We start from the raw sequence: 26,714 nt of genomic DNA on the forward strand, positions 1-26,714 counted from the left end.
ACTTCTGCAGTTTTATCCTGGATATAGAGCAGAATCTTGCTGTCTAGATAACATGGTCTGACATGTACCACAAGAAGCTTTTTGTGCACCCAGGCAGATGTACAAGTGCAGAAAAGTGAAGATCACTGCACATCTGCTGTCTGCACACTGATCTGTCCCTTACAACAAAGTACCAAAGTGATAAGCTGCACTGTGTGTGCTTCCATCTATCTATCGCCAATATTTTACAAGTATTGTTGACTGTGATACAATTCATATCAAATGAAAAGATTTTTACTTTGACAACTGGATGAAAGATTGTGAGAAAATAGAACAGGAACAAAAGACAACAAAGGATCACTGCGGTATCACAGACAGTGGGAACAGTGAGCTATTCACAACCTCCAGTGCTACACTGACAGAATAACATCTGATGTCATTCTTGGAAAGAAATGCCACAAGTTACTCCATTTGGCACAGCATTCAACAAATAAATAAACATCAGAAAAACAGATTCTGCTGCTTTCCTCCTGATCAGTGCTGACAAAAATGCACTTGAACTTGAAAGCCTGCAGCATCTGTGTAACCTGGTAAAACTGAAGTCTGCAGCCATTTTCTTTCTTTCTTCCTTCCTTCCTTCCTTTCTTCCTTTCCCCACCCTTTTTCCCTATTAGTATGCAAAGCATGTCCAAGGAGGGAATTATTTGTTCTCTTGCTCAGTAGCTGGAGGGCTATTCCATTGCCGTTCTATTTATTCGCTTTCAGCTGCAGTGGGGAACTCACCATTAGCTGTTCAGCATTTTCTGCTCAGCTATCCTCCTGGGAGCAAGGCATTTTCATAAATTCTATGAATGGTACTGAGGTTGCCTCTAATACTCCATCTGCCTTTCTATTTTGCGAGAAAAACCTTCTCCTACCACCATTCTCTAAGATAAAATAATACCCTCATTAAGTGAAAATGCAAAGTAAGCAAGCTAGATTGATTCTGTGATTTTTATACTGCTTTTTGTTTGTTTGTTTGTTTGTTTTTGTTGTTTTATTTAATAGAAAGAAAACCACTACCTATAACAGCCTCATAAAAAAGCTACCACTGAAATATTTGAGGCACAAGTTAAGGAATGAGATAGGAAATTCTTTCATGAAAAAAGATTACTCACTTGATATCATCACTCTGTGAGTACTGGCACGGCATTACCACAGAGAAGATGTATTGATCTATTTTTGTTGCAAATTTCTAGGATGCAGCTGCTCTTTTACTGCTGTTTTAGAAGATTTAAGGTGAGACAAGTTACTACAGTGAAAAAAGGATCAGTTCTTATTTGCTCATTCCCCTTTCCCATCCAGGCACTACTCACACGACATGTAGGGCCATTAACTAGACAAGTGTGGCCTCCCTCAGACCAACCAAGATTAGGACGCAATGAACGGGGTGCAGAAGATGCAGAATGGGGGTGGGAGGAAATGTGAGGTACTGAAAAACTGTATGTGTAACCAACAGAAAATTTGTATGTGATAGCATATTGCTACCGTTAACATAGGAAAGTAGCAGATGAAGTGACAGGCTGGGTGCCAAAACATCTGGAAAATGCATCTAATTACTGAAAATACTGGTAATTTAGAGCACTAAAAACCGGCAGGTGATGATGAAATCACACCCCAGTATTGTGTTATTTCACACATTGAGCCCATAAGCATGTGATGAATGGCTTTTAATTTCACATGCTCCATTTCTTCTAAGTGAATTTGAAGGAGAAATCCAAGATATAAGTGCTAACTTTCTACCTATGAGTTAGTGCAGTAAGAACACATCCCCTTCATTGTTCTCCTTATCACTCCATGCCGGAGTTCCTTTTTGTCTTTGGCAAGTGGTCGTGCCTCACTGGAAAGTGAAAGGTAGCACAGAGTGATGATAGTAAAAGACACGGACACCTGCAGGACTCGGGAGCTGCAGTGGCACGAGGAGCACAGGCAGCCAAAATGGAAGGCAAGATGAATCACTGGTTTCCTGTGTAGAGATAGGTGAGCAGCAGCAAAAGGTGACTGAAGATTTAAAAGGTAAAGAAAATACCAATGTCCTCCCCCAACAGTTCCCACATCTAAAGACAAATAATAGTGCTGCATGGTTAGTGAAAGCATTCAGTGTGACAATGAATTAGGAAAAACAGCAATTTACAGCCTTACATTGCTCCATATATTATCATGAGGAAATGGGCAAGCATCTGCAGTGAATAGCAGCTCTATATGCTCCTACCCTTTTAATTTTGCTGCTAAGTTATGTACAGGATCCATTAAAAATAAATAAATAAAATGGAATTGGGCAAATTACTCCTTTCTCTTACTTGATTCAAATGTTTCCTTCTCTTTTTCTTTCTCAGGAAAGTATTAGAAGAGGGGACTGAAGTGGTCTCAGTCCTGAGTGCTGAAGAAGAAAATGAGTTTTTTTTCTGTAAGGTTAGGAATTCTAGGACTTTAAAATCTCTGCTCAGATCAATGGTATTTCATGTCACTAATTAGCTGCAAGAACAGGAAGAACCCCTACTTAATTTGTAAAAATAATTAGGAATTAATTAGCACAGCTGGAGGCAACAAATACAAACCCGAAATAACTGTATACTGTCTTCAGGAATGATTAACCTCCCAATTTAAGGTGTGGAAGAAATGATTTTGTGGTTATTTTTTCATAGCACCTGGTATGGTGCTGTCCTTTGGCTTCAGGAGAAAAACACTGGTAACACACTGATGTTCCAGTTGTTGCTGAGCAGAGCTGTACAGAGCCAAGGACGTTTTAGGTGTCCAGCTTCTCATACTGTCCTGTCAGTGAGGGGAGCTGAGAGGGCACAAGGAATTGGGAGAGGACAGAACCAGGACAGCTGACCTAAACTGACCAAAAGGGTATTTCTGACTACATGGCATCATGGAAAAAAATATATATATATAAAATAAAATAAAAATTGAGAAACTGTGGGGAGAATCTTGTAACCATATTATTTAGTGCTTTACTCGCAATATATGTTCCCCTTTCTGTTGTTTGCCATCTCTGGAGGTTAGATTAATGTTGTCAGTTTGCTGTGCTGTGTGATCTTGGCTTATGATATGATAAAATTACTGGTCAGGAAACTAATCTGGTACTTGTACTCAGCATTTCAGTCATATTTGTGCTTCGGGAGTCATATTTTGAAGCCTATTAATGATTACACTCTGCATTGTCTTCTTCGGGAGCCTGGATGTGAGGGAGAAAACACTTTGCATTGATTCCTCACCACCCCTTTCTCTTTCACATTTCGTTTCTTCTCATAGGCTGGTTATGGTAGAACTTTGAATATTCTTTGGATGGTTAAACCAGCAATGTGGGACTCCTGGGTGTATTTCAGGTTTTCTTTAAGATTCAGCAAGATTTAAGGATATTGCCAAAATCTGATAAGGTGGGTGAAGTGGCTGGCTGACTTTGAAAACATGAATTAAAAAAATATATCTTTTCTCCATTATGGACCTGTGTTTCATCTATGGAGAAAGTTCTGCGACTCAAAAAAAAAAAAAAGGAGAATAAATTTTCTCACCCACCCATACAAAGTAGCATCTCAGCTATTAGAAGTAAGCATCGCTCTGCTTGAGAAATGGGGTATGGTACGTGCACACCACACACCTCGATGCCCTCTAGGATCAATTTGAGTGCCTGAACGCCCTCTGGTGAAGAATCTTTTTCTAACACCCAGCCTGATCCTTCCCTGATGCAGATAAAGATCATCTTGGGCAACAGTAAGTGGCCTTCAATAATACAATAACATAGAAGGATAGATGTAAACTCGTGTACAAATGACTATACAACTGCAAGAAACGTGGATTCACTACTGCAGGGGGGGGAAAGGAAAGAAAAGGAACAAGGTAACACAGCCAAACACATGCTTAGAAAAAAAGGAGATACGAACTGAGTAACATCTGCATGGCACAGGAAGCCACCACACCAGCACCGGCAAGAACTCTTTTGGTAGGCTACATCTTCAGAGACAGTGCGGAGAACCAGCTTTGAAAACATAGTCCCTGAGAAAGATCCAACAAAATGGGGTGTTTTAGACAGATGGAAATAGACTGAGGACATGCTGCTAACTGACAATTAGTTGTCCTATCATCAGTGTAATTATGGTAATTAGTATACAGTGATGAAAGAAATCATTGAACGTTTCCACATGCAAGGAAAGCTCATGAGAGCCAAGGAGCTTACAAAGCACATCCAGCTTTTATTTCTGGAGACAGATGGTAACAATAGCAATGCAAGACACATTGTCTGAAATGGTAGAGAAATGTTAATTGTTACTCACACTATTCTCAGTCAACTAGAACTGGAATGAAAGCAGTAAGAACCCGCAGATGTGGATTCATTATTTACCTATGTCTGCTAACGAGTTTAAGATTTAGATCAAAAACAGGTGGGTGCCAAGTGAGGAAAGCTCCTCACTTTATGAAGGCTGTACTCTTAACGCTGTGTCCCCTCCAGAAACCTCAGCAAAGAGCAGAAGACATGCTTTGTAGCCCTTCAAAGAGGTGAATATAATTTCTTACAGAGAAAAAAACCTACAAACGTCCAGAGCATTGTTTTCAGACTTATGTTTTAATAAGAGATAGTGCAAGAGTGCAAAGAAAATTAACTTTGGTACAAAAAGCATGTGTACCCTGATATTTACATAGCTGAGCAATACTAGTCTCATAAAATCCAGCTTTAAAGCTTATGCTCTTTCAAAGTGTACTGTGCAGAGAAAGGAAAAGACTAAAGTCACATTAATCCTCACCTCTGAAAAGCATGGAAAACATAGAAACAATTATATTTAGTTGGCAGACTGTCTAGTGACCACCAATCTACCTAGGGAACAAATTAACATTTCTTACGGGTGTCCTTTCTGCTGTTTGTCTTTGACACTAACCTGAGCACCTGCCGAGTAAACAGAAATCAGAATACTTGGGGGAATCAAAGCTCTAAGAACATTCATCATCAAACATATTTCTTCTCTACTTCAAATTAAGGAAACTGTACAGAAAATAGGCTGCAGCTAATTTTAATTACACAACTTATAACTGGAATCCCAGTTTGAAATTTGTTCTACCAAAAGAGGATTGTTTGGACTGAATTCCTGGTTTTGTACCAGCATATTCAGTACCAGAACAAATGCTGCTATTTTCAAATGACAGACATTACATGCAGTTACTCTATCCAGCATTTTCAGGGAGTCACAGAATCATGGGATTGTAGAATGGCCCTCGGGAGGGATGAAATAAGAACCCCACAGAGCTTTCTCTCCTCCAGTGTGAACAAGCCCAGATCACTCAAACTTTATTCCTAAGAGGGATGTTCTAACCTTCTGATCATCCTTTTGGCTCTAATCTGCACCCACTCCAACAGCTCTACAGCTTTCTTCTGCTGGGGGCCCTAGGCCTTGATATCTCCAAGTACTCACAAAGCCTGAGCAAAAGGGGACAATAATTTCTCTTACCCTGCACTCATCACCCTTTTAATGTAGCTTGGGATATTGTTGGCTTTCCAGGCTGCTAGCATACACTGCTAACATGTCAAGGTTTTCATCCACCACTACCCATAAGTCCTTCTCTACAGGGCTGCTCTGAAGGAGTTCTACTTATGTTTAGGATTGCCAGAACCCAGGTGCAACACCTTGTATTTGGTATTATTGGATCCCATTTGGTTCACATGTGCCCAGTGTTCTAACTTGTCCACGTCCCATTGCCTGGCATCCCTTCCTTCTGTTGTATCAACAGCACCACACAGCTTGGTTGTTACATGCAAACACACTATGGGTACTCTTGATCCCACTGTCATGGTCACTGCTAAAGATATTAGAGAGCACCATTACCAAGATTAGGGATCTTGATATCAAGAATCTGGCTAACAGCAGGCAGCAAATCTCATGCTGAAAAGGAACAGAGATGCCTGGCTATGACACTGCAAGACCACCAGCTTTCCATTAAAACTCCAGTGCACATCTGAAATTCCATGTGAGAGCATAGAGTGATTATTTTAGTCATATTCTTGAAAATCAGAGCCTGGACACAATGGGCACAACACAGTCATCCAGTCAAAGTGAGTGATTTCCTTGATATATTTTGCATGGGTGCAACCTGACTTTCACATCTGGTATCACAGATAGAAAGCATTACTTTCAGAGCAGCTCTCATGCTGCTGCTGGTGGACTGTCTCTTTGCTAAGGGATTTCCTCAGCAGAATACAAGTGGAAGTACAAGCCAGCTTGAAGAGAATGGCTTGCACAGGGTGGTGTGGCCAAGATTGGAGCCTACTGGAGAGGTGACACTCCTACACACAGTTTCTGGAGGACAGAAAAGGCACAGCAGATAATGCTCAGCTGCAATATGCTGGCAGAGCTCCTGGAGCTTCACAGCCAGGAGGAAGCAAAACCCTGGCAGCAGCTTGAGCTCACACACTGCAAAAGGCTCCTAGTGCTGTTGAACCTCAGTGCCTTGACATTCCTGTCCAGATGTTCCTGCTCAACACAGCAGTTGCTGTGCTCCAGAAACTGTGTGTACCAGCTCCACCTGTCCAACAGTCTTTCACTCTTTCAGGTGCAAGAGAGCACGAGTCGGCTGTGTTGACTGACCTGTAGACGCGCGTGCTGCAGGCGTTCGCACGGGGCGAGTACGAAGCTGCGGTCGCCCCGCCGGCACATCGCGGCCGACGTTAATCCTACACAAACACAGTCCTTCATCCTGCTGGTCAGCAAACAACAGAGCACAACACACACCAGCATCCAGGACTCGTGCAAAAAAAGAAGAAAAAGAAAAAGAAATTGCTAGATGGTGTTTCTCAGAAGCACAGAAGCACAAGTCAACAAGAAGATAGCTGCAATTATTCTTGTAAGTAATGCCTTCTGTTGTCTTGATGTGGCCGCAGTTGAGCAAAGCAAACAAAGTCAGCCCAATTTTCTTAAAACCAGATTAATCTGCAAGGCACAAAGTAATAAAGGAATGATTTTTATTAATAAACTGAGTGTTAGCAGCTGTCAGAAGAATGAATGTGTCACACACAGAGGTAAACTCCCACAGCAAAACTAGATGTAACATTTCCTATCTGTGTTTCATCCTCACAGGAAAAGCCTTTCTTCGCAAGATCTTCTGGAAGAGAGATGGTAAGAGACATGAAAACTGAAGGATCCGAGCACAGCTCTCCAGTAGCTCCCTCTGTACGTAGATGGTCGCAGAGACAAAAGGTCAAGTCCACTTTTGGAGGGAGCTTGGTGATGTTTACCACTAACGTTACACCACCTTCAGGTAAGTCTGCTTGCTTTCACGTCCTTACAAAAGTACATGGAATGGATGAACATCCGCTTCTTTGGTTGACTGTTGCTGTTGCTTTTACTCCAAGGGCAAATGCTACTGGATTTGCTGGTGATCTTCTCCACTCTATTGCTGTGGGCTTTTAAAATTGCAATTTTTCCATTTCAAAATTGCAACTTTGGCACTGTTTTCCCATTTCCAACAATGCAGTGAAATCCCGGTCTCATTTGGATGACAATAAGATGAACCACACTGCATTCTGAAGAGTACAAAACATGCTTGCTCTCTCCTTGGTTCTTGTGCACGGGGACACTAACACCAATTCAGTTCAAAGGAGAAATTTCCTCCAGTGACTCTTGTCCCCATGTCTTCCTTCATCTTCCATTATTTTGTTGTTGTGTTGCTGTTATTAGTAGTATTAGAAACAGTATTGTTGTTAATGAAGAGTCTAATGTCATCAAAGAAAGTTTGCAGAATCCTTTCTAATCCGGTTTTGAATTGCAAACTCAAAAGCAAAGATCTTGAATTCTGGATTCCTGGCTCTCCAAGACATAGGCAAAGAAAATGTGTTTCTTTGTCTTTTTCCACATGACACTTATGTCCAGGCACACAGCACTATAAGCAAGCAGGAGCTTTGCTGCCCAGCATTCCGGCTTTGCAAAAGCTAGAATAAACCACAACTTTTCTGCTTGCTTGTTTAAGTTCCAAGAACTCATATGAGGAGTTACAATTTAGTCAGTGTAATTATGATCAGTTCTGCATCTGTGTGCATGCGTGCTGCTCTCTAGTGGTCACGGGCAGACGTCTTCTCCAGATCTTCCTTGCAAAGGCTTTCTATCGTGCTTTTCAATTTCAATAGTCACTACCTACAGACCCAGTTCTAACCACCTTGGTTCCTGTTCTTTCTTCCAAGATGTCAGTACTCCAAGGCGCCTGCCGTTGTTCAGGGGGTCTGTCTTGCATGACAGGAACGCGTGTCCCAGTAACGTTGCTGTACAGGTGTCCTAGCAACGTTGATGAACAAGAATTATCCCTCAGAAGGCTATGCAGGACCAGCGGAAAAGTGCTGGGAGCCTTCTCCGTGCTGGTGCCGCCTTCTGCCTTTGTTGTCGCAGTATCTGGATGGTTTCAGATGCCACAACACGAACTGCCAGATGGGGGTCATCTTCCAACGGCTGTAGGGCTGCAACAGAAGGAAACAGAGCAGAGATTGAACCCCAAGTATGCAGAGAGCCACCAGCTTCCCCTCTGGGCCTTGCCAGCCCAACTCCTTGCTATTTCTGGCCTGGAGGAGCACGGGAGACTGACGGGTCAGCAGGAAGACACTGCTCAGGATTGCCAGGAATGCTCCTCTGTCCCTGCAGCATTTCCTTGCAGCAGGGCAAAGCACAGCTGCATGCTGCCCAGCTCTGCCCCCAGCCCCAACACACACAGCACTGCCCTCACTCACCACTGCAGAGTTCATTCAGCATCTCCTCACTCTGCTCCCTGGAGTGCTTCCCAATCAGCCCTAGGGAAAGAACTCCGTCAGACACCCACTCCCCCATACGGTGCCCGAGGGGGGACCTGAGCAAGGCACCCACTGGGGCTACCGGCATGGGCAGGCTGTACCTGGGGGCTTCAGGGCTGTGCATTCCTGCCAGGGCAGGGCCCAAAGAGGGACACAGGGGTTGGGCTCACCAATGAATCTGACAGCCTCGCATCGCAAGGAGGCCTGAGAATCCTCCAGGTATGGTAGGCTCTGCTGCAGTTGGCCTTCCACTCCCTTTCTGTCCTGCTGCAGCTGAAGAAGAGCACAAGAGCATGGGGCTTGCAGAGCAGCCACAGCTGCTGCTGCAACCCCTCCTCCAGCATCCCCTTTCCCCCAGCAAAAAGGTGGGGGCTGTGAGATTGTCCTCACCAAACACTTCATGATCCCCACTGATATTCAATTCATGATCCAGGCCTTGCTGCTGAGCTCATCCCACTTCAGGAACCTTCCACAAGATGCAAGGGCATCCGCAGATGCCTACAGAACAACAGATGCAGGGACATGGCACCACACACACAGACACACATCCCAGTGTCTGAATGCTTGCTGAACTTGCTCTCAATTGCACATCACAGCTGAACTGTCAGCACACCACTGCCTGCACACTGCTCAGCTCTGAAATTCGTACCTGTGCTACGCTCAGGGTCTCGTCACTCATGTGAAAGAGCAGAGGGAGCAGGGCCCTGCGCACGGTCTTCTTCATGCTTCCCTTCTGAGACCACAGCACAGCATCCATCACATCCATGAAGAGGCGGATGGAACCTTCTCGCACTTCAGATGATGCCTGAGGGAGAACAGGAGGACCTCAGACCTCAGCAGCACACTCTCACTGCCCATGGTGAGCATGAGTGTAGGCTGAGCCCCAGCACAGGGGCCTGACATCACCAAGAACAACCAAGCTGCACTAGCAGGGACACGGCCGCGTGCTCACGAGCCCACAGGACATCTCATTCCTGAGAGCCCAGAGAAGGAAAGAAAGGAGAAGAGCTCCTGTCAGAACCACCGCAGAGCTCAGCCTCCACAACAGACTTACGTGATTAAAAAAGAGGCAGGATCTCTCAGCCAGCTCCAGAGCAAAGGGACTGGCGTGCCTCTTCCCAGATGGTGCATTGCATTCCTGAAGATATTCAGCACCTTCACAGTAATGGCTGTGTTGGCAAACAGCAGGTTCTCCATGACGCCTGGAAGCAGGGCCCGGATTTCTTGCCTGTACAAAACACACAATTTCCTTTCCATCAGGAGGACAGCGGCTGAAACACAGTGTTGCCCATTGCCCCAGCACCAGGCTGCAACATGAGGCCTTCGTTTGACAAGGTCCTGCTCACCGTCTCAGGTCTATCCGACAGCAGCACGAGGGTCGTCAGCACCAGCCTCCAGAACTCAATCCATTTCCTGAGGCGTCAAGTCTGAGGAGCTAATTCGGGACAAGTGTCTTGGCATTTCCAGGCATCTACCCCCAGTGATGAGGAGAACTGTCCTTGGTTTCTGGAGGACAGTGGCCTCAAGGCTTTGTACGACAGCGCATGACCTGTATAGACACCCAGCCACCTGCTTCCAAGATTGGGATGGGTATCGCTCTAGGTGGAAACACCAACACTGCCTCTGTATCTCCAGTTGCGGAGGCACCGAGTTGTGTATCGAGCACCAGACAAAGTGTCGATGTAGCATGAACCTCCTCATCCTCTGCTAGCTCCTGAGCTACCCGCTAGCTTGAAGCCACTGGCACTGCGGCGTGCTCAACTGGCGAGCTTGGCTGCACTACTACTCAGAGGGAGTAACACACCTGTGGCTGGCTATAGCAACTAGCCACATACGAAACCACTATTTTGCCGTGACTGGCTGCCTCCTGCAGTGTCCACCCGAGCGTGCGCTGTAGCGGAGATATCATTCTAAGTTCACCTAGTCCACGTAATCATATAACTCTTATTTGCATGTGCAAGACAGCACAGGAATGAAGGCGGCCATGAGACTGCTCTCTTAGGCCTGTGATGACGTGCTATATTCTCACACAGTATGTCTTTACGGCCTCCCTGACGAGGGACCATCTGTTCTGCTGAGATCATCCCAGATCCGCTTGGTTTTATTGCTTATTCTCTGCTCAAGCCAGTGCTACTCATGGACACACTCATTACCATGTGTAGAGAATTGTCCTTTAGTGTTAGTTGGCTTATTAAAACAGAGAGCAAATTGGCATGTAAATGTTCTTATTGGCAGGGGATCTGGCTCCGACATTGTCTTCCTCTCTCCCTGAGACTGGAAGTCAAATTATACAGTTCTAAGCTTGAAATAGGAAAAAAATAAAAACCAAAACAACGCACAAACCCCCACTTTTTGTTCCTAGCTCCGCTGTCGGAGCATAATCCAGAGCAAAACGCTTCTAAAGATAGACAGGTACCATACTATGAAATTTTATAGTGGTTAGGGGCTAACTGGCGGTACAAACAATGGACTTCGGGATTTACGAATGAACAAATGTTGGCTCGACAAATTTCGTCAAGTGCTACCCGTTGCACGTTAAGGGCATCGCACACACATAATTTGCTGAGGCGTGAGAGCAACAGGCTCAGACTTTGTGGCTGAGACTAGCCATTGATCTAGTGCCAGCGTGCTCTCCTCGGCGATGTTGTCCTTCTCGCCAATGTCTATTTTTCCTTGACGCCGTGTAGCTGAGGTGCGATTTATTCCCCAGGACCTCCTATTGTATAACCTGGAGAGCGCGCCTGATTCATTCATCATTGGATGGAGAGCAAGAACAGACGTTGCTGCGTGTGACTTTCTGAGGCCTGGTATAATAAATAGACCCCTGTGTCCATAAGAATTCATGCTGGGACATTGGTAGAGGGGCTCGGTCTGTTCTCATGTATACCATTACACCTCGTGCGTCTGCTCTCAGCTAACGCATTCTCACTGCGCTATATTCAGACTGAGAAAGACCAGTCCACTTTGAAGAATAGAGACGGAAATTCATCTAAGCTGGCCTCAACCTTTTGAGAGTACTATAAGGAACTTTATAGGCAATGCGTGGTGCCTGGCATCGTTCGATCGATGTGCTCTGGATGTTCAGGTTGGCGGGATGAATTGCTCACGAAGTGAGAAAATCTCTCATGGCACTACTGTTATCGTAGTAGAGATTAAATGCCTGTCATAATCAATGGAGGAGATCTCTAGGGACAATTTTAGGCACTTGTTGCCCCTCGATTCTTTGTATTGGCGTGACCAAGCTTAGGTGCATATCCCAGAAGCTGATTGATTATTTCCTTTCTCCTTATTTTGACTTTTAGCTCCTCAACTTGTTTTCTTCCCTATCACACGTTGACAGTGCTTTGAGCGATGCCATTAGTTCATAATGGGCCTTATCTCAAGATATAGCCGCCTATATATATACCCGCTGTGGCGAGTGGACAGGGTCGCCTCACCTGATAGACACTCCTCTACATACCGAATCCTATGCGCGCTAGGTTTGTGTCCACCACCAGTTCCTGTGCAGGTATGTACTCTCGCTAACGCCCAACAGCTCCATGCGACCAGGCTTCTATTAGAGCACCAGGTCTCGCGCACCTCACCCCTTCTCTGTGCATCATACAACATCAACCTCTGCGTGACGTGCGGACCCGAGAGATCTATCATCCAGGGTATAGAAAAAACACACACAGTGGTCGAGGAGCAGAGAATAAAAGAGAGAGTCTTGATTCCTTCTGAGAAGGGCAATGTCTCTCCTTATTTAAGTAAGCCCTGCAGTAAGAAGGAAAAAAGGAGGGAAGGCATGTTAAACAGAATGAGAGAATAGCATCTGGAGCAGGATGAGCACAGGCAAAAGGAAGGATAAAGACCCTCCCTTCATGTCAAAAGCATTCTGAGGGTTCACACCTGAGCCGCAGCTTTTCTCACAGGTACTCCTGAGCCATAGAGGCAGCTCTGGGATGCAAAGAATGAGAGTGCCCGCTGGAATTTTCATGTCTCCTTACCTGCTGCCAGAAACTGCTGGTCATGAAGCCACTAAGCTTCCAGATGCGCCCCAAAGCCCTCTCACACACAGCCTGTGTCTTGGAGATGCTGAAAGGCAGCAGCACCTGTGAGGAGAGGAGCTGCTGGTTAGCCTGGGAGCTGCTGATGCCCACTGCAGGAGAAGCAGGTCTGCTGAGCTCCTGGCTGGAATCACAGCATCCATCCAGGCTTCCCCTGAGCTTAAGCCAAGCCCATCATGGGGCTACTGCCGCCAGGGTCCCTTGCCGGCTCCAGCTGCTGCCAGTGCCGTTTCCATGGAGTGGGATAAACTACTAGAAGGGAGCTGTGGGGGCAGAACTTCACAATAGACAGACCTCCAAGATTCCCTGCAGCCGACTCTTGACACTGGCAATGGGACAGACATCTAGTACAATCTGCAGCATGTCGTCCATAGCTTCCAGGGTCTGTAAAGAGAACAGTGGGTTGTGGAAGTCTTTCAGGGTTCCCTTTCATACCCAGGAGACTGCTGTGAACCCCTCTGGCTGCCAAGGAAGGATACCCACAGATCTGTGCACAGGGGCACCCTGCAAGGCTGCTGCACTCAGAGCAGGCTACAACACAGGGTGTTTGCCAAGCCCAAGGCAAGAGTGAGAGGGGTGAGGGCAAGCAAGGCTGCTACCTTGTCCCACAAACATCTTGATACATCTCTGACACAAGTAATGCAAGCGGCAGCCCAGAGGCGTGGGGTCAACAGTAGATTGACCCCATGTAATACATACCTGGTTGTAGAGGGAAATGTTCAAGGCCCTGGATGGAGGAAGGTAGAAGACGACGCTGCAGCACACCTTGAAGAGATGGACTAGTTCTTCCTCCATAACTGCATTCACTGTGCTGCAATTAGAGAGACACTGATGCTAGGAGCGGTGCCTGGGTGCTGAGGCAGGGCTGGAACAGGTCCTCCCCTGGGCAAGGCTCCCTGAGAGGGATGGGGAGCCCTGCCAGGAGGTGCCTCCTCCCCCACGGGGCTGCTCTGGGTCAGAGGACAGTCCTGATGTCACCAGCTTTGGGGCGAGGGCCAAGACTTAGGGGGAGCTGCTCAGGGCCACCAGGATGGTGCCCGGGGGATGTGCTGGCAAAAGCAGGGGCTGGGCAGGTACCTCAAGGCAGCAATGGTGTTCATGCAGCAGTATCAGCCGGTGCTCAGCTGCTCCATGGGCTCCTCACACAACAGAACCTGCAAAGCACAATCAGGATGGCACCTGGCAGCTGCCAGCACCCAGCAACAGCAAACCTGCCACCGGCCGCTAGGGCCTGAGTCGCCCCAGTGGCCCTTGACAAACACTGGCACACTGGTGCTGCTGTCCACCTCCACTGCTGAGCTCTCAGCAGCACCTGGAGTCCCATCTGGGGCACTTGGGTGTCTGTGCGTCATTTCCCTGCCTCCCTCTCCCCCTGTCCTGTCCTTCTCACAGGGTGCAGCTACCTGGGTGCCATGTCCCCTCACCTCAATCTTCTTGCACTGATTTTTCAGCAAGCAGAAGATATCATGGCTCAGTGTGAGGCTCGTCTGTCCAGCCATGCTGCACAGTATACAAATGGAATTGAGGAACTGCAGCTTCTGCACCAGATCCTGGCAAGCACACAGAGACCGAGGAGTGTGAGTGGGGACAGCCATGGCCAGGGGGACCAGGCGTTGCGGGGTGTGGAGCAGCGCAGGACAGCTGCAGGACAGCAGCAGCTCTGCCCGGCCAGCAGCCCTCCTGCAGCCTGAAGGCAGAGCCAGAGGGACCGTCTGGAGATGCAGGTATAGCCACGATGGAGATGGCTGCTCTTACCATTTCCATGCTATGTGTTGGCTTGGATGAAATCGCTGCCTCCTGTTCCACATCAGGCAGAGGCAGCAATCAGCATCTGACCAAGGAGAGAGAGCAGTGCTCAAGAGGGGCCAAAGGCAGGCGGAGCAGAAGAAGGAGCTCTGCCCTCTCCGGCCCTGGGCTCGCTCCCCTGGCACAGTCTGCCCGTGACAAGGGGTCCTGGTGTGGAGCAGGGGGCACTCGCTGCCCCAGCCCTGCCCACCCCGCTTTGGACCCCACCACCAGCATGCCGAGGGCATACCTCGTACTTGGTAGGGCTCCGCTGGAGATCTTCTGTCCTGGGGAGCCCCACTCTCCTCCCCGGCCATGCTGGACCGGCTGTCTCTCCTCCATCACGTTTACAGGATGAAGGCTCAGACTATGGATGGGGCAGCCGCGGGGCTGCCAAGGAACACAGAAACGACTGGGGCTGCGCTCGGGGGCTCTTCGCCAGACCCGCACACTCCTGCCCTGTCTGCTCGCTGTCCTGACGGACACTGCAGGCCGCCTGCTGTCGCTGCCAGCTCTGCTGGGTGTCACAGAGATGGGTCACAAAGGCTCCCAGGACCCACCCGAGCAGGGCTGGTTCCAGAGCCCGGCTGAAAATGGCTCAGAACAAACTCCTTTATTTCTTTTATTTCTGAATTGTAAAGATGTAAATAAATGACAAGTTTCACACAGAAGATACAGTTCTCTGCCCCTATTTCTTATTTGATGACATCACACTGTCAAATAAGTGGGAGCACTGCAGTCCAATAAGGCAATCCCTACACTTGGTCAGAAGCAGCTGAAATTAACACAGACAGATGCTGTTACTTTCTGGCAGTTTTCTAACATCAACGAGTGAAAAGTTTGAACTCAGCCATTAATGCAGCATGTCAGTTACTATTTACTAGTTTTAGAGTTTTAATTTTAAATTTTAAAATATTTACTATTTTAAAAAGTGACGCCTCTAATTGGAAATTGTGATGATGAAATTTGGATGATCTATGTCACCTTTTGGCTATACCTTTATGTGCACGCCTGTGTTTAATTGCTGTTCCATTCAACTGAGTGGTCACCTCTTTGTCCCATATGTGCCTTAGGCTTTGAGGAGGACCTGCTCCATGATCTTCCCAGGCACAGAGATTAGGCTGACCTGCCTCTAGTTCGCCTGGACTTCCTTTCTCCCTTCCTAAATACAGGGCTCATGTTTCCCTTTTTCCAGTCACTGGGGACTTCACCGGACAGCCATGGTTTCAGATATGATGGAGGATGTGTATTATGTGGGCTGCACCAAACATAGGGTCATGATATTGTAGCATGGTGGGGAGTCACCTCTTCTCCCAGGTTGCTAGTAACAAGATGAGAGGTAATGGCCTCAGGTTGCACCAGGGGAGGTACAGACTGGATATTAGGAAAAATTTCTTCTCAGAACAAGTAGTGAGGCATCGCAACAGGCCGCCCTGAGAAGTGGTGAAATCCCCATCCCTGGAGGTTTTCAAGGAAAGGGAAGATGTGGCACTGAAGGACATGGTTCAGTGGGCACAGTGGTGGTGGGATGACAGTTTGACTAGATGATATTAGAGGTCTTTTCCAACCTTAATGATTCCATGAATTTCTAATGACTACCATATACTCTTCTATGGGATATGGGACTGTTGGTTTCCCATCCTTTTCACATAGCAGATATCACAAAAATTCAAGAGAAGGATGGAGTAAAGACAATCCCTACCAGCTTCCACAATTACTCAATTTTATAAGAGCGTCAGTGTTCACATTTTATTTCTAGAGGTCAAAACTGGTTTGGCTTCAGGAGACTGGGGTGGGTCACTGAAGGCACAGTGTGCAGGTGGTGTTTTCTCCTTTACCTTCAGTGTCAGGGAAGGACACTGCACGTGTGGTCCAGACAGTTCTTGCAGTGTGCTGAAGACAGCTGCTGCAGATGCGAGGTGCTGATAGAGGGCAACTTGGCTTTGACTGAGCTACATTGCTCCTATAGGCCATAGCTCTGAGAGAAAACTGTGACAGCGCAATCAAGGGGACTCTGTGCACAGTTTGCACATGGGATACACTTTTAATAATTTTTTTAGTCAACTTATAGAGTGAAATAGAAAATATCTATTTCTAGATAATTTGAAATTCCAGAGTTTTACTTGCTATGCAAAAATCAGAATGAACTAGTTTATGTGGCCACACTCATCAAGCCTCATGTGAATTTCCTATTAACCACAATCTGTTTTATAACCGAACTGAAAAGAAGCTCTTTTTCAAGAGCAGACATTGCAGTGATTCAGATGAGCGTGCAACAACGGGCACTTTGGGGTGTTTTCCTGCAGGTCGCACAGCGCGGCGTGGCCAAGATCTGACAGCTGACGGCGATCGCACGGTGGATGGCGCCCCTGCAGGGCTGCCGCGGGCCCGCAGCGAGGCTGAGCGGAGCTCTGCTGTCCTGGCGACACTAGATGTCACTCCGACACCGCAGAACGGCCCTGGCAGAGGCAGCGCTGCGAGTTGGGGAGCCGCGGACTTGGGAGCTGCATCAGCACAAGGAAAAGGCAGATGGAGATGGGCTGGGTCGCTGGTATGAGCTACAGCATAGCACAGTGCTGGGCTATGAGCTTTGTTCACGGCGAGCCCGTGCAACCGCATGCAGACTTGGCCTGGAGGGGTTGGAAAACTGCGCAGAGAGAAAGGCTCTGGGGGTTGTTAATTGACAGCCAGCAAAACGTGCAAGAAAAGTACGTCCAAGTGGCAAAAAAAAACCACATTGTCAGGCTGCTTATCAGATATAATGTAACAGGAAGAACCAGGAAAGAAATTCTCCCCTTTTGGATGCTGAGCACCTCATTTGTTGCTAACAGACATCATTTGGTATTGTTGGATCCCACTTGGTTCCAAGGGTCCGATCGATGTTCTAGCTTGTCCAGTTCCCTTTGGCTGGCATCCCTTCCTTCTGTTGTATCAACAGCACCACACAGCTTGGTTGTGCATGCAAACTCACTCTGGGTACTCTTGATCCCACTGTCTAGGTCACTGCTAAAGATGTTAGAGAGCACCATTACCAAGATTAGGGATCTTGATATCAAGAATGTGGCTACCAGCAGGCAGCAAATCTCATGCTATAAAGGAACTCTAGTGCCAGGCTATGACACTACAAGACCACCAGCTTTCCATTAAAATTCCAGTGCACATCTGAAATTCCATGTGAGAGTATAGAAAGATTACCTTAATCATATTCTTGAAAATCAGAGCCTGAAATGGGGTACACTGAGCACAGCATAGTCATCCAGTCAAAGTAAGTGATTCCCTTGATATATTTCACATGGGTGCAGCCTCACATTCACCTCTGATGTCCCAGATAGAAAGAATAACTTTCAGAGCATGTTTCTGCTGGTGGACTGTCTCTTTGCTACACGATTTTCTCAGCAGAATACAAGTGGAAGCACAAGTCAGCTTGAAGAGAATGGCTTGCACAGTGTGGTGTGGCCAAGATTGGAGCCTGCTGGAGAGGTGACACTCCTACGCACAGTTTCTGGACGACAGAAAAGGCACAGCAGATAATGCTCAGCTGCAATGTGCTGGCAGAGCTCCTGGAGCTTCACAGCCAGGAGGAAGCAAAACCCTGGCAGCAGCTTCAGCTCATGCACTGCACAAGGCTCCTAGTGCTGTTGAACCTCAGTGCCTTGACATTCCTGTCCAGATGTTCCTGCTCAACACAGCAGTTGCTGTGCTCCAGAAACTGTGTGTACCAGCTCCACCTGTCCAACAGTCTTTCAGTCTTTCAGGTGCAAGAGAGCACGAGCCGCTGTGTTGGACTGACCTGTAGCGCCGGCGATGCTGCAGGGCTTCGCACGGGCCGAGCTACGAAGCTGCGGTCGCCCCGCCGGCACATCGCGGCCAGACGTTATCCTCACACAAACACAGTCCTTTCACCTGCTGGTCAGCAAACAACAGAGCACAACACACACCAGCATCCAGGACTCGTGCAAAAAAAGAAGAAAAAGAAATTGCTAGATGGTGTTTCTCAGAAACACAGAAGCACAAGCCAACTGGAAGATAGCTGCAATTATTCTTGTAAGTAATGTCTTCTGTTGTCTTCATGTGGCTGGTGTTGAGCAAAGCAAACAAAGTCAGCCCGATTTTCTTAAAACCAGATTAATCTGCGAGGCACAATGTAATCACAGAATCACAGAATGACCCGGGTTGGAAGGGACCTCAAGGATCATGTAGTTCCAACTCCCCTGCCTGGCAGGGCCACCAAACATACACCTTTACTAGATCAAGTTGCCCAGGGCCCCGTCCAACCTGGTCTTGAACACTTCCAAGGACACAGCATCCACAACCTCCCTGGGCAGCCTGATCTGTATGTACAGAAGCAGTAAAACTCCTGGTGTTATTTCTCTCTGGGCTATCCTGTGTACTTCTACCCACTGGAGAAGGGTTTTGCTTGTCTATATGATCATAGTCAATCTAAAGGCAGCAAACTACTCATGGCTGCATTCTCATTTTATTCATGACTAATGATAGCTTCCATAATCAGAAATTACAGAATTTCAGGGAAAAAAAATAAATAAATGGAGAAAGAAAGAAAAAGATAATATATACATTACAATTGTTGCTATGCCCTCTCAGAGGCTCAAGACTAATAGGGAGATATCCTTGCTATCCCCATGTTCAAAAAAGCAGTGTAATATCTACATTGACTGTATTGCTACTGACGTTATGTATCAAAAATGCACTTCTTTATTTTGAAAGACTGCTTCACAAATTTGTAGTAGGAATAAGGTATATTTAACTGGTCAGCACACAGTATCTATTAAGATAGGCTGGAAAGGAAGGTTGTAACATGCCTGCTATGGGGTTCTGCTTCCACTTTAGTCTATAGAGGGATCTGAGATTAACTGGAGAGGTGCGCTGACACTGCGTGCATTTAGAATGATGGAAGAATGAACCAACTGAAAGGAAAATTCACTCTGTGTTTTGAACTAAGTCATGGAACAACCAAAATTTGCTGTTGGACTTTGATACTTTAAATAGAAAGGAGGAAACATGGATACTTATTTCGGTAGCTGAGAACACAAACCCTCAGAGAGGTTTCCTGCACAACACGGCTGATAAAGATCTTATAAAACTTTTCCCAAACCAAATAATCTTGCTATTCAGTGTAGTTTAAGAATTAGAAATGAGAAGGGAACATGACTTGGCCAACTCTGAGGACTAATCAGCTTTTCCCTATATCATAGAATCATAGAATTATTAAGGTTGGAAAAGACCTCTAGAATCATCTAGTCCAAACATCAACCCATCACCACCAAAACAAGTAATAAAAGAATGATTTTTATTAATAAACTGAGTGATAGCAGTAGTCAGAAAAATGAATGTGTCACAAGCAGAGGTAAACTTCACAGCAAAACTAGATGTAACATTTCCTATCCGTGCTTCATCCTCACAGGAAAAGCCTTTCTTCACAAGATGTTCTGGAAGGAAGATGGTAAGAGACGTGAAAACTGAAGGATCCCAGCAGAGCTCTCCAGTAGCTCCCTCTGTACGTAGATGGTCGCAGAGACAAAAGGTCAAGCCCACTTTTGGAAAGATCTTGGTGATGTTTACCACTAACGTTACACCACCTTCAGGTAAGTCTGCTCGCTTTCACATCCTTACAAAAGTGCATGAAATGGATCAGCATCCGCTTCTTTGGTTGACTGTTGCTTTTACTCTGAGGTCAAGTGATACAGGCTTTGCTGGTGATCTTCTCTACTCTATTGCTGTGGGTTTTTAAAATTACTATTTTTCCGCTTCAAAACATGCAACTTTGGCACTGTTTTCCCATTTCCAACAATACAGTGAAATCCCGATCCCATTTGGATGACAATAAGGTGGACCAGACTGCATTCTGAAGAGGACAAAACATGCTTGCTCCGTCCTTGGCTCTTGTGCAAGGGGACCCTAACACCAATTCAGTTCATTGGAGAAATTTCCTCCGGTGACTCTTGTCCCCGTGCCTTCCTTCATCTTCCATTGTTTTGTTGTTGCGTTGCTTTTATTAGTAGTACTAGAAACGGTAGTATTGTTGTTGTTTGAAGAGTCAAATGTCATCAGAGAAAGTTTGCAGAATCCTTTCTAATCTGGTTTTGAAATGCAAACTCAAAAGCAAAGATGTTGAATTCTGGATTCCTGGCTCTCCAAGACATAGGAAAAGAAAATGTGGTTTTTTGTCTTTTTCCACGTGACACTAATGCAGAGGTACACAGCACTATAAGCAAGCAAGCAAGAGCTTTGCTGTCAAGCATTTTGGCTTTGCAGAAGCTTGGAAAACCATAACTTTTCTGCGTGCTGGTTTAAGTTCCAAGAACTCATATGATGAGTTCCAGATAAGTCAGAGAAATTATGATCAGTTCTGCGTCTGTGTGCATACGTGCTGCTCTCTAGTGGTCATATTCTCCAGATCTTCCTTCCAAAGGCTTTCAATTGTGCTTTTCAATTTAATTAATCGCTAACTACAGACCCAGTTCTAACCAGCTTGGTTCCTGTTCTTTCTTCCAAGATGTCTGTGCTCCAAGGCTCCCGCTGTTGTTCAGGGGGTCTGTCTTGCGTGACAGGAACACATGTCCCAGCAACGTTGCTGTACAGGTGTCCTAGCAACGTTAATGAACAAGAATTATCCCTCAGAAGGCTATGCAGGACCAGCGGAAAAGTGCTGGGAGCCTTCTCCGTGCTGGTGCCGCCTTCTGCCTTTGTTGTCGCAGTATCTGGATGGTCTCAGATGCCACAACACGGACTGCCAGATGGGGGTCATCTTCCAAAGGCTGAAGGGCTGCAACAGAAGGAAACAGAGCAGAGATTGAACCCCAAGTCTGCAGAGAGCCACCAGCTTCCACTCCAGACCTTGCCAGCCCCACTCCTTGCTTTTCCTGGCCAGGAGGAGCACGGGAGACTGACGGGTCAGTGGAAGACACTGCTCAGGACTGCCATGAATGCTCCTCTGCCCCTGCAGCATTTCCTTGCAGCAGGGCAAAGCACAGCTGCATGCTGCCCAGCTCTGCCCCCAGCCCCAACACACACAGCACTGCCCTCACTCACCACTGCAGAGTTCATTCAGCATCTCCTCACTCTGCTCCCTGGAGTGCTTCCCAATCAGCCCTAGGAGAAAGAACTCCGTCAGACACCCACCCCCCATATCGGTGCCCGAGGGGGGACCTGAGCAAGGCACCCACTGTGGCTACCGGCATGGGCAGGCTGTACCTGGGGGCTTCAGGGCTGTGCTTCCTGCCAGGGCAGGGCCCAAAGAGGGACGCAGGGGTTGGGCTCACCAATGAATCTGACAGCCTCGCATCGCAAGGAGGCCTGAGAATCCTCCAGGTATGGCAGGCTCTGCTGCAGGTGGCCTTCCACTCCCTTTCTGTCCTGCTGCAGCTGAAGAAGAGAACAAGAGCATGGGGCTTGCAGAGCCACAGCTGCTGCTGCAACCCCTCCTCCAGCATCCCCTTTCCCCCAGCAAAAAGGTGGGGGCTGTGAGATTGTCCTCACCAAACACTTCATGATCCCCACTGTGTTCTTCTGCCGGGCCTGCTGCTTGAGCTCCTTCCACTTCAGGAACTTTGCACAGGACACAAGGGCTTCCCCAGATGCCTGCAGAACAACAGATGCAGGGACATGGCACCACACACACAGACACACTTCCCAGTGACTGAATGCTTGTTCAACTTGCTCTCAATTGCACATCACTGCTCAGCTGTCAGCACACCACTGCCTGCACACTGCTCAGCTCTGAAATTCGTACCTGTGCTACGCTCGGGGTCTCGTCACTCATGTGAAAGAGCAGAGGGAGCAGGGCCCTGCGCACGGTCTTCTTCATGCTTCCCTTCGAGACCACAGCACAGCATCCATCACATCCTGAAGAGGCGGATGGAACCTTCTCGCACTCAGAATGACGCTGAGGGAGAACAGGAGGACGTCAGACCTCAGTAGCACACTCTCACTGCCCATGGTGAGCATGAGTGTAGGCTGAGCCCCAGCACAGGGGCCTGACATCACCAAGAACAACCAAGCTGCACTAGCAGGGACACGGCCAGCAGTGCTACAGAGCCCACAGGACATCTCATTCCTGAGAGCCCAGAGAAGGAAAGAAAGGAGAAGACGCTCCTGTCAAGCACCCACCCGCAGAGCTCAGCCTCCCACAACAGACTTACGTGATTAAAAAGAGGCAGGATCTTCTCAGCCAGCTCCAGAGCAAACGGACTGGCGTGCCTCTTCCCCAGATGGTGCATTGCATTCCTGAAGATATTCAGCACCTTCACAGTAATGGCTGTGTTGGCAAACAGCAGGTTCTCCATGACGCCTGGAAGCAGGGCCCGGATTTCAATTGCCTGTACAAAACACACAATTTCCTTTCCATCAGGAGGACAGATGCCAAGGCACAGTGTTGCCCATTGCCCCAGCGCCAGGCTGTCAACATGAGGCCTTCGTTTGACAAGGTCCTGCTCACCGTCTCAGGTCTATCCGACAGCAGCACGAGACGTCTGAGCACCAGCCAGAGCACTGGCAGGCTTTCCACATTCAGAAGCTTCTGGAGCAGTGCTGGCTTACACAGCTCCTTCACCAGCTCTTCAGTGGGAGGCATCGCCTGAAACCAACACAGCAGTGAGAGGCAGGCAGAGGCAGCAGGACATCCTGCACCCTGCAGCTCCTGGCTGCTCTGGCAGCTCAAGGCAGGGCACTAGGGAGACACAGCCCAGCCTGAGCTACCAGTGCTCTGTAGGAGAGCACGGTGCATTGTCCAGTAACTCACAGTCAAGCGAAGGAGGCCCAACTCCTCTGTGCTGATGCTCAATATCTCACACAGCTGTTGGTCCTGTAGAACACTGCTGAGCTCATCCCAGATCCGCTTGGATGCTTCCAGCAGGGTCAGCACACTCTTCAGTATGTCCAGGGTAGTGCTATAAACAGAGAGCAATGCTGTGTCAGCAGGGCTGCCTTAGCCACAGCACCATGGCTCAGGCAGGAGCCTGATGGGGGGCTCTGGGCTGCCATGGTTGGTATTGGCTGCTGCAGCCCTGAGCTGCCCACCAGCACTGGAAAGCACAGTGGGATGGAGGGCCTGCTCCTCGGGATGTCCTGCAGCTTTCCTTGGCTCTGGCAGCCAGACCATTTCTGAGCCCTGCTCTTCACATGGAACAAACGTGTGGGGCTGTCTGGGCTGATACCTGTCATTCTGTGGGAGGTCGGTCAACACACTCCTCAGCACATCCCTGGGAAACTGGACGGTCAGCACATCCTGGCAGGGGCGCATTCACGCGTGCGATCGCGTCAGCTGGTCAGATCTTTGGCCACGCTGCGCTGTGCTGACCTGGAGGAAAACACCGCCAAAGTAGCCGTGTTTGCCACGCTCATGCTGAATCACTTGCAATGTCTGCTCTTTGAAAAAGAGCTTCTTGCAGTTCGTTATAAACAGATTATTGTTAATTAGGAAATTCACGTGAAGCTTAATGACAACATAATACACATCCTCCATCATATCTGAAACCATGGCTGTCCAGTGAAGTCCACAGTGACTGGAAAAAGGAAACATGAGCCCCATGTATTTAAGAAGGGAGAAGGAAGTCCAGGCGGAAACTAGAGCGAGATCAGCCTTAATCTCTGTGCCTGGGAAAGATCATGGAGCAGGTCCTCCTCAAAAGCCTAAGGCACATATGGGACAAAGAGGTGACCACTCGTGAATGGAACAGCATTAAACAGCAGGCGTGCAACATAAGTTAGCCAAAAGGTGACATAGATCATACCAATTTCATCATCACAAATTTCCAATTAGAGGCGGTCACTTTTTAAAATAGTAAATCATTTTTAAAAATTTAAAATTAAAACTCTAAAACTAGTAAAATAGATAACTGACATGCTGCATTAATGGCTGAGTTTCAAACTTTTCACTTGTGAGGTTAGAAAAAGCTGCCAGATTAGGTATATACAGCATCTGTCTGTGTTAAATTGTTCAGCTGCTTCTGACCGTGTAGCGAAATTCCTTATTGGACCTGCAGCTCTTCCATTTATATGAACAGTGTCACTGTAGCATAAGAAATAGGGGCAGAGCAGAAACTGTAATACTACAGTGTGAAACTTGTCATTATATTACATCTTTACAAATTCAGAATAAAAGAAATAAGGAGTTTGTTCTGAGGCCATTTCAGGCCAGGGCTCTGGAACCTACCCTGCTCCGCAGTGGGTCCTGGGGAGCCTTTGTGACACATCTCTTGTGCACCAGACGGTGTGCAGCGACAGGGCATTGAGCTGGCCGCAAGCTAGGCGGCTGCATGCCGTCAGGAGCAGCCGAGCAGACAGGGCAGGCAGTGTGCGGGTCTCGGCGAAGAAGCCCCCGAGCGGCAGCCCCAGTCGTTTCGTGTGTTCCTTGTTGGCAGCCCCCGCCGGCTGCCACATCCATAGTCTGAGCCTTTCATCCTGTAAACGGGATGGAGGAGAGACCCCCAGCCGCTCCAGCATGGCCGGGGAGGAGAGTGGGGCTCCCCAGGACAGAAGATCTCCAGCGGAGCCCTACCAAGTGACCGAGGTCATCCCTCTGCATGCTGGTGAGTGAGGGTCTAAAGCGGGGTGGGCAGGGCTGGGGCAGCGAGTGCCCCCTGCTCCACACCAGGAACCCTTGTCACGGGCAGACTTTGCCATGGGAGCGAGCCCAGGGCCGGAGAGGGCAGAGCTCCTTCTGCTCCTGCCTGCCTTTGGCCCCTCTATAGCACTGCTCTCTCTCCTTGCTCAGATGCTGAATTGCTGCCTCTATCTGATGTGGAACAGGAGGCAGTGGATTTCATCCAAGCCAACAGCATCAGCAAGGAAATGGTAAGAGCAGCCATCTCCATCGTGGCTATACCTGCATCTCCAGACGGTCCCTCTGGCTCTGCCTTCAGGCTGCAGGAGGGCTGTGCTGCCGGGCAGAGCTGCTGCTGTCCTGCAGCTGTCCTGTGCTGCTCCACACCCCGCAACGCCTGGTCCCCCTGGCCATGGTTGTCCCCACTCACTCTCCTCGGTCTCTGTGTGCTTGCCAGGATCTGGTGCAGAAGCTGCGGTTCCTCAACAGCATTTGCATACTGTGCAGCACCGCTGGACAGGAGGGCCTCACACTGAGCCATGATATCTTCTGCTTGCTGAAAAATCAGTGCAAGAAGATTGAGGTGAGGGGACATGGCACCCAGGTAGCTGCACCCTGTGAGAAGGACAGGACAGGGGGAGAGGGAGGCAGGGAAATGAGCACAGACACCCAAGTGCCCCAGATGGGACTCCAGGTGCTGCTGAGAGCTCAGCAGTGGAGGTGGACAGCAGCACCAGTGTGCCAGTGTTTTGTCAAGGGCCACTGGGGCGACTCAGGCCCTAGCGGCCGGTGGCAGGTTTGCTGTTGCTGGGTGCTGGCAGCTGCCAGGTGCCATCCTGATTGTGCTTTGCAGGTTCTGTTGTGTGAGGAGCCCATGGAGCAGCTGAGCACCGGCCTGAGATACTGCTGCATGAACACCATTGCTGCCTTGAGGTACCTGCCCAGCCCCTGCTTTTGCCAGCACATCCCCCGGGCACCATCCTGGTGGCCCTGACGCAGCTCCCCGCTAAGTCTTGGCCCTCGCCCCAAAGCTGGTGACATCAGGACTGTCCTCTGACCCAGAGCAGCCCCGTGGGGGAGGAGGCACCTCCTGCAGGGCTCCCATCCCTCTCAGGGAGCCTTGCCCAGGGGAGGACCTGTTCCACCCCTGCCTCAGCACCCAGGCACCTCTCCTAGCATCAGTGTCTCTCTAATTGCAGCACTGTGAATGCAGTTACGGAGGAAGAAATACTCCATCTCTTCAAGGTGTGCTGCAGCATCGTCTTCTATCTTCCTCCAGCCAGGGCCTTGAACATTTCCCTCTACAACCAGGTATGTACTGGGCAATCTACTGTTGACCCCATGCCTCTGGGCTGCCGCTTGCATTACTTGTGTCCAGAGATCTATCAAGATGTTTGTGGGATGAATTGGCAGCCTTGCTTGCCCTCACCCCTCTCACTCTTGCCTTGGGCTTGGCAAACAGCCTGTGTTGTAGCCTGCTCTGAGTGCAGCAGCCTTGCAGGGTGCCCCTGTGCACAGATCTGTGGGTATCCTTCCTTGG

General features: G+C 48.3%; 2 protein-coding genes across 2 annotated transcripts; both read right to left on the reverse strand.

Annotated features, from left to right (window-relative positions):
- Positions 1-6,956: 6,956 nt before the first annotated feature.
- LOC107306709 (maestro heat-like repeat-containing protein family member 7) lies at positions 6,957-22,446 on the reverse strand. Its single transcript, XM_015850040.2, has 6 exons — positions 22,364-22,446; positions 22,111-22,212; positions 21,894-21,996; positions 21,664-21,723; positions 21,224-21,397; positions 6,957-7,151 (listed from the first exon to the last, which is right to left on the reverse strand). Exons 1-5 carry the CDS (start codon positions 22,436-22,438, stop codon positions 21,249-21,251), a joined length of 489 nt encoding a protein of 162 aa, XP_015705526.1. The 5' UTR covers positions 22,439-22,446; the 3' UTR covers positions 6,957-7,151; positions 21,224-21,248.
- Positions 9,316-23,872, reverse strand: LOC107306696 (maestro heat-like repeat family member 5). The gene is made up of 5 exons (XM_015850020.2): positions 23,787-23,872; positions 23,372-23,519; positions 23,069-23,206; positions 22,773-22,949; positions 9,316-9,587 (listed from the first exon to the last, which is right to left on the reverse strand). Exons 1-5 carry the CDS (start codon positions 23,870-23,872, stop codon positions 9,387-9,389), a joined length of 750 nt encoding a protein of 249 aa, XP_015705506.1. The 3' UTR covers positions 9,316-9,386.
- Positions 23,873-26,714: the final 2,842 nt, after the last annotated feature.

The sequence above is a fragment of the Coturnix japonica genome, chromosome Z (genome assembly GCF_001577835.2).
Source record: "Coturnix japonica isolate 7356 chromosome Z, Coturnix japonica 2.1, whole genome shotgun sequence".
In the NCBI taxonomy this organism is placed as follows: Eukaryota; Metazoa; Chordata; class Aves; order Galliformes; family Phasianidae; genus Coturnix; species Coturnix japonica.

Bases quoted from the DNA above. Each gene is read 5' to 3' on its own strand.
- LOC107306709 (XM_015850040.2), bottom strand. From the start codon at position 22,438: ATGAAGAAGACCGTGCGCAGGGCCCTGCTCCCTCTGCTCTTTCACATG. The intron at 22,213-22,363 runs GTACGAATTTCA...GTTGTTCTGCAG, and splicing joins AGACCCCGAGCGTAGCACAG to GCATCTGGGGAAGCCCTTGT. The intron at 21,997-22,110 runs GTGAGGACAATC...TCTCTTCTTCAG, and splicing joins TGGGGATCATGAAGTGTTTG to CTGCAGCAGGACAGAAAGGG.
- LOC107306696 (XM_015850020.2), bottom strand. From the start codon at position 23,872: ATGCGCCCCTGCCAGGATGTGCTGACCGTCCAGTTTCCCAGGGATGTG. The intron at 23,520-23,786 runs GTATCAGCCCAG...CTCTGTTTATAG, and splicing joins GACCTCCCACAGAATGACAG to CACTACCCTGGACATACTGA. The intron at 22,950-23,068 runs GTGAGCAGGACC...TGTTTTGTACAG, and splicing joins TGTCGGATAGACCTGAGACG to GCAATTGAAATCCGGGCCCT.